The sequence below is a fragment of the Eschrichtius robustus genome, chromosome 9 (assembly GCF_028021215.1).
Source record: "Eschrichtius robustus isolate mEscRob2 chromosome 9, mEscRob2.pri, whole genome shotgun sequence".
In the NCBI taxonomy this organism is placed as follows: domain Eukaryota; kingdom Metazoa; phylum Chordata; class Mammalia; order Artiodactyla; family Eschrichtiidae; genus Eschrichtius; species Eschrichtius robustus.
Window position 1 is genome coordinate 5,869,034 of NC_090832.1, and position 20,381 is coordinate 5,889,414.

At 35.8% G+C, this 20,381-nt stretch overlaps 2 protein-coding genes across 5 annotated transcripts in view; one reads left to right on the forward strand and one right to left on the reverse strand.

The window, feature by feature from the left end:
- Window positions 1–19,953, reverse strand: part of PACRG (parkin coregulated) — a 514,981-nt gene extending 495,028 nt beyond the window's left edge. The window contains exon 1 of the mRNA XM_068551104.1: window positions 19,455–19,953. Coding sequence (XP_068407205.1) covers window positions 19,455–19,598 — 144 coding nt within the window. The 5' untranslated portion in view covers window positions 19,599–19,953. The remainder of the gene's footprint in view (window positions 1–19,454) is intronic.
- A 98-nt stretch (window positions 19,954–20,051) lies between these two features.
- PRKN (parkin RBR E3 ubiquitin protein ligase) overlaps window positions 20,052–20,381 on the forward strand; it is a 1,273,336-nt gene continuing 1,273,006 nt past the window's right edge. For all 4 annotated transcript variants that reach the window (XM_068551239.1, XM_068551238.1, XM_068551240.1 and 1 more), the window contains exon 1: window positions 20,052–20,180. In XM_068551239.1, the coding sequence (XP_068407340.1) occupies window positions 20,174–20,180 (7 nt within the window). In that variant the 5' untranslated portion in view covers window positions 20,052–20,173. The remainder of the gene's footprint in view (window positions 20,181–20,381) is intronic.

The window sequence follows — 20,381 nt, forward strand, 5'->3', positions numbered from 1 at the left end:
GAGAGATCTTAAATATTAATATCTTCTGGATAACCTGTAATGGAGACAGTGAGTGGGAACATAAATACATTTAGTGGAGAAAATTATGAATTCTATATACTTAATACCATATATAAATCAACGATGGATGTTTTCAGATTATGACAATCGTGCTGTACACAGTGATACAATTTACACTTATTAAAATAAGAAATAACAATGATTTTTTTCTTTTATTCCATGTAAATACTACAGGCCTAAGAGAACAATCCTCATGTAAGAAGCAGGCTTATACTGTACATACTCTGTGAGATCTTTCGAATGTCTCAAAGATGACAAGGATGAACTTATCTTTCCATTAATAACTTCATGTCCCAGCTGGGGGTAAGGCTGACATGATGTGGTTTTGATCCTCTCTACTTCTTGACAGTTGGTGCAGCTCATCCACTCTTAGGTATTTAACCAAGTGAGATAAACACATATCCATACAAACACTCGTACACCAACGTTCATAACAGCTGTTTTTAACAGCCATATACTGGACACTACTCAAATGTTCACCAACAGTGAATGCTTAAACAAACTGCACTATATTCATATGAATGAAATACTTCTAGCAATAAAATGGAATGAAGTATCAATACATGCAACAACATGGATGCATCTCAAAATAATTATGCTGACTGAAAAAGAAGCCAGGAAAAAAAGAGTATATTCTGTATAATTAAAGGCAAACTCATGTGTAGTGACAGAAAGCAGAGGTAGGAGAACGAGAGAGAGGGAGGGATTACAAAGAAGCACAGGAAACTTGGGGGTGACGGACAAATATTTTGATTGTTGTGATGGCTTCACAGCTGTATATGTATGCCAAAATGTATTCACTTGTATACTTTATGTAGTTTATTGTCAGTACTTCAATTAAACTCTTTTAAGAAAAGATACAGTACTACATTATTTCCACATTTGAAATAACTGCATTAAAATATTTAAAATAAGAAAGAGTTAAGAGGTAGAACTGAAGGAGTGTGGGCCTGGGGTCGGATGGTGGGAGCAGGCATAGGCTAGCGACTGGTTAAGTCGTGATAAGCTATTCTCACAACTTTATCTATCAACTGTGTGCATGTATCACACTGACACTTTAAGAAATAATTTTCGTTTTGAAAAGCAACTGACAATGAAAAGATATGGCTTTTTTCAATGGCTACATTGAGTTTATGGCTCTTCACCATAAACTCAATGTAAGTTCTGAGTTTGTTTTCCAATATTTTAATATATTTCAGCAGATTCACTCCAACCTACTTTCATTACTGAAAAATGTCACTTATTATTACTTGCGGATGACTGAACAGGGATAGAGGTGAGATCTATGGTTTCAAAGCAGAGTAAAATTAACAAGTCAGGCCAATTATTTCACAGAATAGTAAAAGTTAAAGTGCAACTGAACTTGTCCCCAGTAGCCCGATAGTGGACACAATTTTTCAGCATGCTTAACATCTGCACTCCAGAACGCTCTCCATCCTTCCCAGAGGGTGATGTTAGCCTGTGCGTCTCCCAACAGGACACTAAGGGTTTAAGTACCTTTACGGCTTCTCTGAGCCTCCTGCCTCCTGTTCCTAACCTTTTTTGCCTGGGTCTGGGTCTTGGTCTTTGGGACTGTAGATTTGGATTTTGACTCAAATATTTGGCTGGCTCAGCTGAATCCTGTTAAGCTGTCTCCCAGATCTGTCTCATCTGAAGTCCTACCCTGACTGAATCAATCTGGTTGATTCTGGGTTTGCCAGTGTTAGCTCTGGATAAACCTTGTGTTTGTACTATGTAAGTCACTGGAAGTATTTCAGTCATGTCTAATATATGCAATACATTGGTGCTGATTCATGCCTTTGAGATGCTCCCAAGGTTTTTGATTCCTTTGGTTTTTATAGGTCCTAATCTAAAACACCATTCCTGTGATTTTTATTGAAGTATCAAGTGTTGACAAGTTTCAATTCAAAGTAGCTTCTATTCATATAAATAGAAGGCCGAATGTGACCTAGAGAAGGTCTCTTTTACCTATAAGGAAGTTCTTATCAATCAGTCACCTATATTTTTTCTATAGGTGATGAATAGGAAGGAAATATAACAGGTGTAGATGGACATTTGCAGTAGAATTACTTTCACAAAATAAGGTAGGCTTAAACAAGACATACAACTGAGCATCTCTGATGTCTAGAACGCTGTGCAAAGTGTTGAAAGGCACAGGGACAAAGAATTATAAGACATTGGCCGTTGAAAGTTCACGCTTATCTTATGAAAGCTATATTTGACGAATTTCTTTTAAAACATTTTCATTATTTACTCCTAAAAGTGACAAGAGATAATTTTGTGTATGTAAATCCTGGTGAATGTGTGTATGATCTAGTGTAATCATGAGTAAATATGATACATCATTTACTCAAGAAATTCCAAAGGGAAATAAAGCGTATACAGAGGCATCCCTCATTATTGCTTAAAAATACTAATATTTATTTATACAACTGTTGCTGTTTTGTGTCAATAATCACTACATTATATAAATTCTAAAATATGTTTAAGTATAATACAATGTTAAATTAAAATAATATTTTATGTTCGTGTGAAAACAATTTTACTTAACTCTGAAATAAAGTTATAGTTTTATCATGTAAAATAAATTTTTTTAAAAATACAAAGTGCAGGACACATAAGATTTGGTAAAGGATTTACTGTTTGTCTCAGGGACTATTTATTCATATCCACTTTGGTTTAGAACAGACAATCTGTGAAATATATTTCTCTGTGGATTCTGTTCTAAGTAAAAACCACAAAGGGAAGGTAGTTAGCCATGATCTATCTTGTACTTGTTACTTTATTTCACATTTATTATATAAGCATATTTTTTCTAGTCTTACTTTCCCTAGTCTATGCTACAACAATGACCTTAACTTGAATTGCTTTAGGAAGATACTTCTAAAATATAAATTATTATTTACATGACATAATTATTATTTATAATATAATCAATTCACATGCTTTTCCCTAAATGATAGTAACTTTGGTAAATAAGTAAATTCATGTATAATAATATCTGAAATTTTTGTTTAGGCTATGATTCTTAATTGTATATGGAAAACTTAAAAGTAAATCTCTCTCTGAACATAACACTACTCTACCACAGACTAACTGAATTATCTTACACTTGCTTCAGAGTTTCAATTCTTGTATCCCAAATATTAAACCTAAATGACTCTTGCCTCACTTTCCAGGTCCTACAAAATCAATGGTCATCCTATGTATTAAACTTCGGTGTGCTTCACACCAATACATGGTTACTGATTAATAATGAGTCTGCACCATCGCCCCTCCCCCATCTCCAGTGTAACAGCTGGATTTTTAAGTTAATTCTTATTAAGGAAGCAGAAGCAAAACCAATAGGTCTTCCTGAATCCTCTATTTAAAATTTCATTTTAAGGACTTAAATATGAAATATACACACTGAAATATAAATACATATTTTCCAGAGAGTAAAATAATTGAAATACTATAGACAGGTTCTAGTACTCTAGATTCCTCAAGTAAGTATGAGTAAAGATTGTGACCCATGGTTAGGTCATTTTCAGAACTCCAAAGCAGGAATTTGCTAGGTCCTCTGACACAATTAAGGAGAAGCAAAAGAATACATCTTGATGTGGTTTTCTCCATTATTTTCCGGTTATTGTTTGTAACTTGTTTTCTTTTGTATTTTTCTCCTTACTGATCAAAATCACAAGAGCCATAAACATTTAATGATATAAGTGGATTTTAGCAGTTAGTTATGTTTCTAAAATCTTCAAACAGTTTAGATAACCTAGGAGAAATTACTGTCTCATGGACTATTAAATAGGAATACAGAAAATAAACAGGAAGAAATACCAAAACATATCTGCCTATTTCGAGTTTGTTTAAGATGGACCTAATCCTTATCACTCATACCATAACATTAAATAGTAACAATACTTTTATACAGATGTTCTTTGTAATCTTCTGCTCTTAGACAAATTATCTGGAATTAACAATCCAGAATAAGTATAGACAAGAAAAGTCTTTCTTCAAGTTTCCATAGACCATTTCTAGAAAATGATCCTATTCTAGACCAATAACTTTAATCAACTCCAAACAGCTAAAACTGTAGAAACCAAATTATATAACCATCAAGCAACGAATCTACTAATTAAAAAAATCATGATCAAAACATGACCATAAAACCCTAACCAACAGGGAAAATAATCCCTCACAAACAACAATCATACAAAAGAGGAAAGCAAAAATAAAATTACGTGTCTTTTTTAATAACAAGACCAATAATATCTAGTAAAAGTAAAGGCATCTTATTTACTTATTTGGCTTCTGGGATCTTAGTTCCCCGACCAGGAATCGAACCCCGGGCCCCGGCTATGAAAGATCTGAGTCCTAACAACTGGACCACCAGGGCATTCCCCAAATAAAGGTGTTTTAAAAGAAAGCCATGAAATACATATTCCAATCAAAAACTCAGTAAAAATTTTTTATAAGGGAGATCAAGAGAAAGAAAATGCAAGAGTAGAAATAAAAAATCTGTTGTCAAAACCAGAAGAATTAGTATATAAATTCAGAAGACAGTATATGAAGAGAGAAAAAAAAAGAGCAAAACAAACCATAAGTAAACCTAATGAAGAAAAAGAAGGCATAAATTAGCAATGAGGATATAATGGCAGATAGTAAAATTTTAAATATATTAACAATGACTGTATGATATGATGACTACAATTTTACTCAAAAGCATGTAGTGATGCTTTTTGGGAATAATTCAAGAGTGATTAACTCTAGTAAAAGGGGTTTGATATTTATTTTCTTTTTTCTCTTTTAGGTATTTTCTTAAAACCCTACATACGTTTTCATTTTTATAATGAAAATAATTTCTCAAAAACACACTATTAAAAGGAAAACATGTTGAAGTCCAATAAATTATTTTTGCAGAATGAAAGCATAGTATACATAGTGTTAATTTTCTTCCCAAAGGACAGTTTTAGTTTATAGAAACATCATTTTGTTCTAGCAGCAAAGAACTCCAGGAAGATAGGTTCCTCCTCTTGCCCCAAAGGATGAGTAAAACTTAGCAATCCCATCTCCCCATCTGTTATAGACTGAAAGTTTGTGTACCTCAAAATTCATATGTTGAAGCCCTAACCCCCAAGATGATGGTGTTTGGAGATGAGGCCTTTGAGAGGTAATTAGGCTTAGGTTAGGTCATGAGGGTGGGTCCTTTAGGATGGCATTAGCAGCTTTATAAGAAGAGTATGAGTGAGTCTCTCTCTGCTTGCATGCACAGAGGAAAGGACATGTGAGAACACAATGGGAAGTTGGACCATGTGCAAGCAGGGAAGGTAGCTCTCACCAAGAACTGAATTGGCCAGCACCTTGATTTTAGACTTCCCATCCTCCAGAACTGTGAGAAGTAAATTTCTGTTGCTTAAGCCCCCCAGTCTGTGGTATTTGTTATGGCAGACTGAGCTAAGACACTACCATGGCGTTAATACCTAATTTTGGATAAATAAATATAAGGGACTTGCTGTGGCTTGCTGGGAAGGATTTAGCTCCCTGATAAATGAAAGAGATACCAATAATTTATACTTGTTTTTTAAGCTAAACATCTCATGATTAAATAATGTACAAGAATGTAAGAATGATTTAATATTAGAATGCCTGATGATGTTAACATTATATTAACATTAACAGACTGAAGGAGAAACACCTTATGATCATCTCAAGAAATGCAGAAAGTATCTTCGATAAAACTCAATACTACTCACAATTTTTTCAAAAACTCTTAGCAAATTAAGAATAGATTACTATTGTCCAAATTATTCTGTACATCCAATATAATTTAATCAAAATCCCAAAAATGATTTTCATAAAATTTGACAACTTATTCTAAAATTCTTATAGATGGTAAGAGACCAAGAATGTCAAAGAGGATGGAAATGAATTTGGAGAACTCGCCTTACTAAATATCAAGATTTACAAAGCTACAACAATTAAGACCATTGATGCTGGCTTAGTGATAGATAAATAGACTAATAGGACAGACTAGAGAGTCGCCATTTACTATTTATAAATGGTACTAGATGGGTGGCTCTCCATATGGAACAGATCAAATTAAAGCCTTACCTCTCATTTCAAAAAATGAATTAATGACTAAATAATAATCTATATGTAAACATTACAAGAATAAAACATGTGCAAGAAAACAATATATCAGGATCAAAAAATATTTCTGAAACTAGGCACAAAATATACAAACCATAATGGGAGAATCTGATAAACATAAATACTTAAAATTAAATCTACAATTTCTGTTCATCAAAGAAAATGCAAAAAAAAAAAAAGTATAATGACAAGTCACAGGCTAGGAGACAATATGTTGGGTCCATATCCAGAATATGTACATATCCAGAGTATATAAAGAACATCAATATATCAATAAGAAAAGGACAGACAACCCAATAGGAAAAATGAGCAAAGACTAGAAATAGGCACACCACAGAGGAAAGAACCCATATGATTAACTATGAAAAGAAAATATATCACTAGTTATCAGGGAAATGCAAAATTAAAACAAGATAACATTTCATGTCCTTCAGATTGGCACCATTTTTAGTCTGAAATCACCAAATGACTAGGATTTGGGAAACAGCTGTTGGTAACTATATATATAGTTATATACATACATATAACTATATATGTATAAATATAAAACTTCGGAAAGCAATTTGACAAACTCTATTAAAGTTGAAGTTGAAGCTATACCTCCTTACCAACAATTCCACAGATGGTGAACTTTGGCATATGGCGCAGGGAGTCCTATCCAAGGATGATGTGATGCTGCAATGTACAAACCTAACAGTCTCTCAGTAAGAGAATGAATAAACAAACTGGCTTGTTCATGTGATGGAATATGATATAGCAGGTAAACAAATTTCCACAAGTGTTTCTGCTGTAACAGGACAAATATTCCTGAAAAACAAGCTGTTGTGCAAAGTGGCTTACTAGAAGTGATCAGGTGTATGGGGAAAAATTATGGGAAAAATAATGTTTAAGAAGCTCATAAAAATCTCTGCGACTTTATATCCAGAGCACATATTAATCATTCTGATAAAAATGTACTAGCATAGTTAAAATTATTAAATTTCTAACCTTTGAAAATGAAATCCTGGAGTAAATATAGTGCTGTACCTTTAAAGAAAATGATGAAAGGAGGTGCTGTAAGGATGTACAAAGATGGAGCTTGCTTCATAATAAGTATCAATACTTCTAAGAGCAAGAACACAAACAGAACCAGGAGAAGTTGGTACTGTGGGCATTACTTCATATTACTTTGAACTACTCTGTCATCATGCTGCATTTAGCTGTTAGAATACTTTTCAATCAGCTGCTCTTACTTGGCACAAAATATTAAAAACATGGGGAAGATTACATATGAACCTCCTACTTATACAGACATTATTCCCCTGTTTATGAATTGAATATGAGCTCAAAGGCATTACAGAAATATGCACAGAATAGCTCAGGTGGAAAGGCAAGAACAATGCCCAGATTTTAATTATACACACACACACACACACGAGTTACAAAATGTATGGATGCATATACATATGAACCACTTATATTTGGAAGTGATATACACAAACTTTAGGATCTTGGTTATCTCTAGGGATGGAAGGATGGAGGGATGGAGAAGGAATGAGGATCCTTAGCAAGGATCTATTTATTTTTCTATAAGACTAGAAGTTTATTTAAAAGAATATGATATTATTATAACAAAACATTATTCTTTATAAACTCTAGATGATTACATGCCTATTTTCCACACTTATTTGTATACTTACATTGTTCAAAATGTAGAAAAACATGATTAAAATAAAACATGAGATTCAATGGGAATGTTATTAGATTAAAAGAGGCTGGATATAAAATAAATATAAATATTCTTAGGAAAACATACACCTATAAACATGAAGTGATAAAATATATTACTACAAGTGAAGACTATTAAAACAAGACAATTTTTTTTCCAAGTGATTTATATGATCCTTGCAGTTTCAAAGGGATGTTTCAGTTTTGCATATTATTAAAAGACCATCTGGAATACTAAACTGGTAAAATGTTAAAATTAAAAATCAACATTATGGATATGAATTCACAGGAGAGATTAGCTTCACCAGTTTCTAAACATATTACCGAGTTATGATACTTTAAACTGTGTTACACTGGTTAAAATTTCCTCTGAAATATCTCTGATTATTATGTATAATTATAATACAGTAAAAGAATAACACAAATCAGCAGGGAATAGAACACTGCTTAATAAATAAATGTCTTTGGAAAAATTGAATAGCATAATACTATGTCCCTAAATGTTCTGAACCTCTATTAAACACTAATTAAATCAACTACAGACACAATTAGAACAATTAAATCAGAATCTTAGAGGATGGACCTAGAAATCAGTATTTTTTAGCTACCCAGGTGATTACAATTTGCAATCTGTGAACCACAGCCTTAGATGTTTCAAATCCATTTATAATATGTATTATGAATGGGTTTCAGAGGTGCTGAGATATTGATCCCCTCAACATGCTGCAGGTGGGGAAGATGGATAGCCGGCAGGGCTGGGGTACTTAGAAACCTCAGGCCTTTGCCTCAGGCCACAAGGAGAGGGTAGAACAGGCAGAGTCAAGCATTGCAGGAGTGGTATAGATCAAACCTTCATCAGAGTCTTCATATTCTGAAGAACTCTGATTCAGTAATTCTACTTCAGAAATTATATTTCAAAGAGATATTTTAAAATGCAGAAAAAATTGTATAAAAATATTAACTTTGTCATAATGTATAATAGCAAAAAACTGAAAGCAACCTGAGCGAATTACTAAAGAAATTATGGCACATTCAGAGAACAGAATTTTATGAGGTGTTTTTAAATGTACAAGAGGAGTTTGTAATGACATGTAAAATATTAGCAAGTTAGAAGGAATCTGTACAATTTCATATAAAGTATTATAATTATACACAATACAAGCTAAATATGCAAGCTATATAAATGTGTATTATGTACATACATTTTTCTAAAGTACGTATATACTTTACTTACATATTCTATAAAATATATACAATTTAAAGAATTTTAAACATATATATAATGAATAGAATTTATGACATAATTCTTTTGGGCAAAGAAAGCATAAAATAAAGAATGAAAACTGAGTGAGCAGGAAGCCTGGTCTGTCTTGTCTCTGAGCCTTTTCCTACTGCCCCTAACTCTTCCCCTCAGTTCCCCTCATCTTTTATATTTCACCAAACAAGATTCCCTTTGAGAAGTCTTTCCAGCCTCTTTTAGGCCATTCGGCGCTGTGGTCTCATAGCATCACACACTTCCTCTCTGACACCTTATAAAAACAGTAGCCATCTCGCTACTGTCATAAAATGAACTGAGAACAACCACAGCTAAAACAAAGTCTACACTCTCCTGTAGGCACTGTGAATTCTGTTCTTGGATCAAATTGGACCATCCAAAGCCTACATACATATACCATGTGAATTTAATCTCATGGAAAATCCAGTTCCTCAAGATAGATTTTAACGTCACCTACCTGGCCCTTACTGAAGTCTTTTGTGGATGAAATTGGCCAGTGTACTTCAAATAAGAAATAAAAATATAGATATGGTGTGTTGCATGTATTTAAAATGCTACAGGATCAATTTCTCTGAGAACTCAGTGTAGAGAAAGCTTGAATTCCCTATAGGGATTGGCAGGCTACTTCTTTTATGATAATGAGAAATGTATAATGTCCCCCTTTTGGCCCCTTCTGATGCCAAGAAGCTCAGAATGAAATTTGAACATCAATCAATAAACATACTGACACTTATGAATGAAAAAATTGATTCTCCTTTTCTTAAGCTCAAGCTTCCTACTTTAATTACATTTTATTTCATTGTTTCACTGTTGTTTGTTCTATTTTATTTCTGATCATTCTAATCTATTCTCAAAGTCTTTTGTCTCAATGTATACGTATCTTATTGTGAAACTATTGAAATTGGTTGAGGAAAACATTATAAATAAATACATAAAATAATGTTTATGATCATTTTTTTTCTCATGAATGTATATTTTAAAAAGAGGAGGATGAAAGTCACCATTAAGAGAATGAAAAGGAAACTCACTGACAGGGAAACTATACTTGCAATACATGTATTTGACAATTGCTTTATATCATTTAGAATAAAATATGAAGAATAAGAATCATTAAAAATAAATACACCCAATCAAGCCAAGAGAAAAGGAGGCAAAAGTCTAGAAAGGCACTTCACAAAAGACAACCAAATGGCCAATAAATAAATTAAAAAGTCTTAAACTCAATTAGTCAGAATAAAAATGAATATTAAATCCACAATGAGATAACATTATTCACCCACTAGAATACCCAAAATGCAAAATAAAGAAAAAAGTAGTTATCAGTGATATTATAAGCAAATGGAACTCTTATTCAGAGCTGGCAGGAGTTTAAATTTGAAAAATCAATTCTGAAAATGGTTTTTATATAGTTACTAAAGCAAACATATGCAAACCCTAGGACCCAGCAACCTGGACATTCTTACACATGTTTTCCAAAAATAGCTACTAGAAAGAAGAACAGAGCTGGAGGTATTATGCTGACTTCAGACTATACTACAAAGCTACAGTAATCAAAACAGTATGATACTGGCAAAAACAAACAAACAAACAAACAAAAACAGACACACAGATACATGGAAAAGAACAGAGAGCCCAGAAGTAAACCCATGCACTTATGGTAGTTTAATCTATCACAAAGAAGGCAAGATACACAGTGGAGAAAAGACAGTCTCTTCAATAACTGGTGCTGGGAAAACTGGACAGTTACATGTAAAAAAATAAAATTAGAACATTTTCTTGCACCACATACAAAAATAAATTTTAGATGGTTTAAAGACCTAAATGTAAGACCAGAAACCATAAAACTCCTAGAAGAAAATACAGGCAGTATGCTGTTTGACATAGATTTAGCATTATTTTTTTTTTTAGCAAATTTACCCAATTCAAAAAATGGGCAAAAGAACTGAATAGACATTTTTCTGAAGAAGACATACATACAAATGGCCAAAGGCATATGAAAAGATGCTCAACATTGTTAATCATCAGAGAAATGCAAATCAAAACAATGAGATATCACCTCACACCTGTCAGAATGGTTATCATCAGAAAGACCGTAAATAACAAATGCTGGCGAGGATGCGGAGAAAAGGAACCCTTGTATGCTGTTGGTGAGAATGTAAATTGGTGCAGCCACTGTGGAAAACGGTACAGAGGTTCATCAAAAAACTGAAAATAGAACTACCATATGATCCAGCAATTACACCCTGGGTATATACTGGAAGAAAATGAAAACACTAATCCAAAAAGATACATGTATCCCAATGTTCATAGCAGCATTATTTACAATTGCCGAGATATGGAAGCAAACTAAGTGTCCATCAACAGATGGATGGATAAAAAAGATGTGGTACATATATACAATAGACTACTACTCAGCCATAAAAAAGAATGAAATTTTGCCGTTTGCAACAACATGGATGGACCAGGAGGGTATTATGCTTAGTGAAATAATTCAGACAGAGAAAGACAAATACTGCCTGTTATCACATGGAATATTGTCTGTTATACATGGAATCTAAGAAATAAAACAAACTAGTGAATATAACAAAAAAGAAACTGACTCACAGATATAGAGAACAAATTAGTTGCTACCAGTGGGGAGAGGGAAGGGGAGAATGAGCAAAGTAGGCGTAGGGGATTAAGAGGCACAAGCTACTATGTATAAAATAAATAAACTACAAGGACATAGTCCTTGGCACAGGGAATGGACACTGGCACAGGGTATTTAGCCAATATTTTACGATAACTATAAATGAAGTATAATCTTTAAAAATTGTGAATCACTATGTTGTACATCTGAAACTTATATAATATTGTACATCAACTATACCTCAGTTAAAAAAAAATACTAGAATTTTCCTAGTAGCACTATTTGTAAGTCTTAACCTAGAAGTCACATAAATACTCATCAACACAGGAATGGATCAATAAATTATGTTATATTCCCACGTGAAAATAGTAGAAAGAAAGGATCTATGATCATATGCAGTAATGTGGGTGAATTTCACAATGGTGATCCCAGAAATCAGACATAAAACAACTACATAACTCTATGATTCCATGAATATAAGCAGAAATCTGTTGACAGAAGTTGGGATAATGTCAGCTTGGGATGTATCTGGGCAGTGACTAGAAAGGTCCTGAAGGGGTTCTGTGGTGTTGGTAAGGTTTCTTGATCTGGGTCTGGCTACACCAGTGTGTTTGGTTTAATATTTATCAAGTGATATGTGTACATTTTCCACTTGCATGTTATGCATCTACCAAAGTCTAAAAAAAGTGATCGAGAGGATTGTTCTCAGTTAGAAAAATCTAGTAATATAGCATACATTCTTTGCTCTGCCATTTAATAGGTGACCCACAACAACAAAAAATTAAATTGTCTGAGATTTATATGCTAAATGGAAAAAAAAAAGTCTGCCCTGACTCCTCATAGGATTGCTTAGAAAGAGAAATGGAATAGAGATGACGAGCCCTATCACATATTAAAGCATACACAAAGCCACTATCATTAATATACATATAGCACTGACAGAGCATTCAAATTAAATAGGCAGTTTTTTTTATAATCCAGTTTAACTATATGTGAAAGGTAATGTAACAACTTCTGACCAATTTGGAAAAAATATAATAAAGTTTATACCTCACTTCTTAAACCAAAATGAATTAAGATGAAGTAAAGCTTTAAAATAAAACATTGAAATTATAAGAGGACTAGCGAAAAAAAGGTTAAAATTTTTCCCGTAATATTAAATAGGAGAGAGCTTTACTAAGCCAAGCCACTTAAACATTTTACAATGGGCATGTATAACTTTAATAAGAAGCTAATTAAAAATGGCATAAAACATTTGTAAATTATTCTCATTCCTATATTTTATACTTATTTAACACCATTAGCATTTCCTTGAAGTTGCTAATTTGAAGATGATTGCTAATTATAGTATAAAACATGGTCATTCATTAATTCATTTGACAAAAAAAAATAGCTCCTACTATGTGCCAGGAACTTTTCTAGAGCTGGAGATGCAGCAGTGAGTGAAACAGTAATAATTCCCTGCCCTCAAGGAGCTTACTCTGCAGTGGAAGAAGACATAAGATAAACTAGATTAATATTAGAGAGTGATCAGTGTCTATGGAAAAATACAACAAAGGGAAAGAAGATGGGTGTGCTGAAACAGGGATGGAGGGGGTTATTAAGAGGTTGACATTTTAAATAGTCGGAGAGGCCTCACTAAAAAGTTAGTTTTTTGAACAAATATTTGAAGGATCAAGAGATGGTGATATGTAGGGGGAAATATATTTCAGGCAGAGTGAACAGGAAGGGCAGAGGTACTGAGGCAGCTGTGTAACTGGTATATTCAAGAAACTGCAAGGAAACTATTGTGGATGGAACAGAACGAGGGAGGGAGGAAGTACTAAGTTATACATATAAAGAAGAAATGGCAGCTAGATTACATAGTGCCTTATAGGAGCTTAAAAACTTCAGCTTTACACTAAGATGAGCCACCTGAGGATCTGAAGTGAGCAATGTCATCATCTGGCTGAGTTTTAAAGGGAACTTCTGGGCTCCTCAATTGGAGGAGGGTGGTTTAAAAAAAAACAAACTAACTAAAGACAGATAACAGTTATAACAACAGGAGGAAAAAAGATGAGATAACAGAAAAGTGTAGAATTGCTTTCGTTCATTCATCAAATATTTATCGACTACGTTGTTAGGTGCTGTTAGGATGAAAAAAATGACTTGGACACAGATTCTGCCCTCACAGGGAATTTACTCGAGGAGGTAAAACATGGGTAGACATAACTCTAATATGTGGTAGAAAACAATGAACAAAAATAAGTTTCCATCTTGGTTGAGAAAGAGAATTAGGGGAGTCATCTTGAAGCGGTTGGCCTTTCAGCTGGCTGCAAAAATATAAGCTCCTTGATGGCATGCATTTAGCCTCTTCCTTACTGCTAGATTTCCAGCACCTAAAAGAGTGTATGGCACAGTCAGTGATCATTTGTTACCTAATGACTGAAGGGATTTGTGTTTGCAGATATGTAGGGAGAAGGGCATTGAAGCAAAGGGAACAACACAAGCAAAATCAAAGCAATGAAGAGTTACAGTTTAATTTGGTGGAAGCAAATGAGAATAGTGGGAGATGAAATTAAATCCATAGAATAGGGTTAGATCACAGAAGGCCTTGCTGGTCTTGTGGAGGTACCATGATTTCTTGCTATAAGGACCAATGATCTCCAAAAGCTTTCAGCAATAATAAGAGGACTTTGTACTGGAAGGATAAGTGTAATAGTACTGATAGTTGATTGAGGCAATCAACTGATTGGTGAGTGGAGTCTAGAGACCAGTTTAGATGATACTGCAAAAACCTAGACAAAAGGTAATGAGGGTCTCAATGAGGTTATTGTCACTTGGTCCCTTCGTCATTCGCACTTCCACTGTCCTAAGTAGGTATTTGTAAGCCTTACCATAGATGTGCATTTATTTGTACTGTAATTATTTTACTTGTCCCTCTTCTTTTCTTTTCTAGCAATATTTAACTCTCACGGTGGACACTTCGAATAAACCCCAAATTTCTGTTCTTCCTTTTGCTACAGTAATGAAATGCCTCAAGTTTTAGCTGGACACAGAGCTACCTGTCAGAGACTACATTTCCCAGCCTCTCCTGTAAGTGGTTGTCACCATAAGCCTAGGCAATGGATTTGAGCAAAAGTGATGAGTGCAGCTTCTGGAACATGCTGCTTGCTCTCCATTTCTTCCTACCTCTTCTTGCAGGTTGCTCCTTACTCATTTTTCTCTCCTCTTGCATGAAGTAGGTGTTGGAGATTATGCCCTTTTGGAACTATATAACTCTTAGCCCTTTTCCTGAAGAAACAGGTATGGGGGCCTAGAGTTGCTGCAAGGGTCAGTCTTTCATAGGCTTTTGCAAAAAGGGAAAATATAGGCCTATGACTAAACTCTGGCCAGTGGGATGTGAATGAAAGTGGGGTGCTGTGTCTGGGTCATGCTCATAAAAGGAAGCACTCTGTTTCTTATTTCCTCCATCCTGAGAGTAGGGATTTGACCCTGGTGATGGTGAGCTCACCTGGACTCAGGGCATCATCCTGCAGGATGCAAAACAAGAATATACAAGGCTCCTAAGTCCCTGGACCTATCTCATGGGGAAGTAGTGCCCAGTCTCCATGAATTGCCTACAAACTTATACTCTGAGAGAACTTCCATCTTACTTAAACTATTGTTATTTGGTCACTGTTACAGCAGCCAAATCAATATCTTAATATATCATTTATAAATACTGACCATTGCTCCTATGTGTTGAATGAATTAGTAAGTATAAAAGTTTCTATATAAGTAAAGTAATATTAAGAATTATTTCTCCCATTCCCATAAACTTTGAGCATAAAACATCTATAGTCTACTGAAAAGGAAAGATGTAGTATAAAGCTTCAGTTGAATTCAGCGTCTCATTCATCATAACCTCGGGCCCATATCCTAACTTGCTTTACAAGGTAGGTTAGCACAGAAAGCAACTACCATCTGTTGAGAAGAAGCCAGTACAACACTGGGTTACTGGTTTCTGGTTATAGGTTCTATCAGACCACAAACAAAGCCTTTAAAGGGAAAATAAACTAGGAAATCTTCAAATTCTGCATCTCCTATCATTCTTTTGAGTCAAACGTTATAATAATATGAATTTGATTATTATTCTCTGATTGCAGGACTTTTGTCATTGCTTGTTTCTATACAGAATGCAACAACAATTTCACAGAGGTAAAGTAAAGGAACTACTTACAGTTGAAGAACACTTGACATCGGGATTTAAAAAAAAAACTAGCTACTTACATTTATCATTATTTTGTAAATAATTTTGCATTCACATACATAGATTATGACAGTTTAAGGATTTCGGCTTGCACAGCCCACCTCATCATATCTGTCTATGATCAAACTTGTATACTTATATTACTAAAGCACCCTCAGTGAAACATTGGGAGTCTCCATATACCTCCTTAGGATATAGTTCTACAAGTCTTTTGGGGAAGTACACTGGAATGGTGACTTATTTAATTAGCGAGTGTTGGAAAGAGGAACTGATGGCAAGCCCTAACACTAGAAAAGTGGTTTGAGGGTTGGCTTTTGGAACAAGGAGTTGCAATTAAGAAAAGCTGGACAATCCCACTACTGGGCAAATACCCTGAGTAAACCATAATTCAGAAAGAGTCATGTACCACAATGTTCATTGCAGCTCTATTTACAATAGCCAGGACATGGAAGCACCCTAAGTGTCCATCGACAGATGAATGGATAAAGAAGATGCGGCACATATATACAATGGAATATTACTCAGCCATAAAAAGAAACGAAATTGAGTTATTTGTAGTGAGGTGGATGGACCTAGAGACTGTCATACAGAGTGAAGTCAGAAAGAGAAAAACAAATACCGTATGGTAAAACATATATATGGAATCTACAAAAAACCAAAAATCAAAAAATGGTTCTGAAGAACCTAGGGGTGGGACAGGAATAAAGACACAGATGTAGAGAATGGACTTGAGGACACGGGGAGGGGGAAGGGTAAGCTGGAACGAAGTGAGAGAGTGGCATGGACATATATACACTACCACATGTAAAATAGATAGCTAGTGAGAAGCAGCCGCATAGCACAGGGAGATCAGCTCAGTACTTTGTGACCACCTAGAGGGGTGGGATATGGAGGATGGGAAGGAGATGCAAGAGGGAGGAGATATGGGGATACATGAATATGTATAGCTGATTCACTTTGTTATAAAGCAGAAACTAACACACCATTGTAAAGCAATTATACCTCAATAAAGATGTTAAAAAAGAAAAAAGAAAAGAAAAGCTGGAGATTGCCATGTTATTTCCTGAATAGAAATAAACCTTAAGGACTTCCCTGGTGGCGCAGTGGTTGAGAATCTGCCTGCCAATGCAGGGGACACGGGTTCCAGCCCTGGTCTGGGAAGATCCCACGTGCCGTGGAGCAACTGGGCCCGTGAGCCACAACTACTGAGCCTGCGCGTCTGGAGCCTGTGCTCTGCAACAAGAGAGGCTGCGATAGTGAGAGGCCCGCGCACCGCGATGAAGAGTGGCCCCCGCTTGCCACAATTAGAGAAAGCCCTCGCACAGAAACTAAGACCTAACACAGCCATAAATAAATAAATAAACAAATACTTAAAAAAAAAAAAAGGAAAGTCTATTAATTAAAAAAAAAAAAAAGAAATAAACCTTGAGAAAGAGGGGTGTTTTGACTATGTAATGCTGAAAAGTCTATACTGTCGAGGGCAGAAATGTTGAAATGTTAATATTGGATATGAAAAGGAAGGGTTTTATTTCCTGTACCACTGAAGTTAGTTTGTATAAACAGTCTCTCTCTTTTATCAAGACTTGACCATTGTTGTTAGTGGTGGTTTTCCTTGGAGTTTTAAGGACTGAGACTTTGTTTTGCTGATCCCAAATCCCCAGAAGTATGCTGAGCAAGTTCTCAGATTTAAAAAAACAAACAAAAAACAATCAAACAAAAAAACTATTGTTGACTGAATGAATGAATGGATGGATGAATAATGTTTGCATCTAACAATTATGATTTCCACTAAATGAAGTGAAAGAATGACTCATCCTCTTTTGAGGATCCCAAAGGAGACATAAATATTACACTAAGGGATTTTCCTTAAGTATATGGAAACAAAAAGATAATTTATCTCAAGTAAGTTGTTTATAATGAAGCCTGCTTCATAATCAAATTTTTTGTTTGAGTCTTATAAGCATATTTGTTACATTTTTCAATACTGAAATACTTGATTTTCCAGAATTATGACTTTAGGTGAAAAGCTATGTTTTTTAAAAAGAAAACGTGATTATAAATATAGGTTTAGAAAAAAAAAGAATCTGACCAATTTTTCACATGTCTTTGAAGAAATATAACATTGAAAAATATCACTAAAATTATAATCATATATACTGTTTAGAAGAAAAAAAGAAATAATTAGCTTTAATGTTATGGTATTCTGTGTTGCTGATAAATTAGTCATATTGACTCCCATGACCACCTATTCACATGAAATACATGCAAAAGGACTGCAGTTACAACAAGCAGAAAGTTTTAGTCTATTTCTAAGAATTTTAACTATTGCGATTCAACTGACACACATTCTGACAACCAGAATTTCATTTTGTGTAGCAACATGGGAATCTGGCCTCAGGGTCTAAAGGTGATCTGTTTCATTCATGTATTTTAAGGAATAAGGTATTAGGTTTGCAACATTTATGTAAAACAAATAATGACACTGGAAAGCAATGCTCTTCATTTAACACATAATGAGTTGCTCTACAATAAGTCAGATCCTCCCAGAGTGTAAATTACACAAATTTGAAAGCTGCATTTATTATTGAATATCTCATTCCCAGACAGGTGCTTAGTCAGTAGTAAAACCTGGTGTAGCATACCAAATTAAAAGTTTTTTTTTTTTTTAAACTATCATACACGTACCCAAACCATTTGTGTGCAGTTTAAAACTTTTCCTCCTAATCATATTGAGAATAATTAATTTTTACTACCACAAAACAGTAGAAATGAAATATGAATTGTATTAATAGGCAGAGATACTTGAACAGAAGCTTGGATTGTTTAAAATTAATAGTTTCAAAGATCTATCTGGAAATAGACTTCTTATTAAGTTGCCTTTTAGTACTCTAACATGCCATTTTGTGAGAGTGTTGTTAGAAGAAATGCTAGGATATTCTAAAAATTTCTAGGTTGATTGATGAAATTTCTTACTGTTAATTAATGAGTTTACGTTCCCAGCTGTACATCATCAGCACATGTTGAATTTTGCAAGAGAGTTTATGATTTCTAAGAAGTCTCCTTCTATAAGGCCTTTTGCTGAGTGAGATAGTTTAGGAATCAATAAGTAAAGGGGATCTTTCTTCTTTGTGTAAATAGCTTAAGAGTAAATTTAGGTGGTCTAGAAACCGTGAGTTATTAGGAAGGTGCTTAGAAACGGGCACAGTACATCAGCTGCCCGAGATCCCTTCTAGCAGCCTAGCCTGGACCTCCACACTCTGTTGGGCACCGTCTGTTACTGGCCGAGCAATTGCCGTTTTTGGCAAAGACCACCCTAGATATGGGCTCAGAATCCATCCTAGGGCTAGCCATCCTCTACAACCTGGTGTCCCCTGATTCGGAGCGAGTGCATTCAATTCAGGAAGATCACTTACGACTGAGTTTTTCATCATGGCTTTGACTGTGAAGCCCTCAGAAACCAGGGAGTGAGGCTGGTGCACCGGGAGCGGCAGCTTGGTCCTCTTCGGCAGCTTGTCTGGGCATTTGTTTAAGCTCAGGGTCTCTTTTTCTGCCACCATCTTCCTAGAAAATGTCTTGTTCTCATAAAACGTGTAGTAAAAGAATCAGTGAGTTTTACGGATGGGAGAAGGAGGTCGGGAAAAAATGTGAAAAGGCGCGTTACTGGTAGAATTTCACGCCCTCAGTAGCGCCCAAGTTGATCCAGATGTGTGGCAGCTCCCAGGTGAAGGGAGTTGAGGGGAGGAGAAGGGCGGGAAGAGGGCAGGGCCGAGGCTAGAGCCGCAACAAGCTTCCGAAGGTAACCCTCCGGGTTGCTAAGTGACACGTCAACACTGCGGCCGAACGACCCTGCCTCCCGGTTACGGACGTTTCCTAGGCCTCAGGCCGAAAGGGCGGCGGGCGGCGGGCCGCGGGCGGCGGCGACCGACCTGAGGAGAGACTACGCATTAAAACTACGACTCCCAGAAGGCCTCGGGCTAAGCCCCCTTTGCGCATGCGCGCCCCCACGGGAGGGCGCGGGAGAAAGGCTTCCTGGACGATTTAACCCGGGAGTGCCGCTCGTGTGAGGCGCAGGCGGCCGCCGGCGTGCATGTAGGCCGCTGCTCGCCCGGCAGCCTCCGACTGCCCAGTGGCCATGATAGGTACGTGGGTACCTGACAGGTACAGCCTCTCTGCGCCGCCCCGCGCCCAGCTGTTGCGCCGCGCCGGGCCTCGGCTGACAGGGACGCCGGGGTGCCGCCCGCGTCCGCTGCCCGTGGCAGGGTGTCAGTGTCCGCGCCGTCCTCAGCCCGCGCCGCCGGCTCCCCGGTGCCCGCCGTGGCCCTGGAGAATAAGTGTGTGTG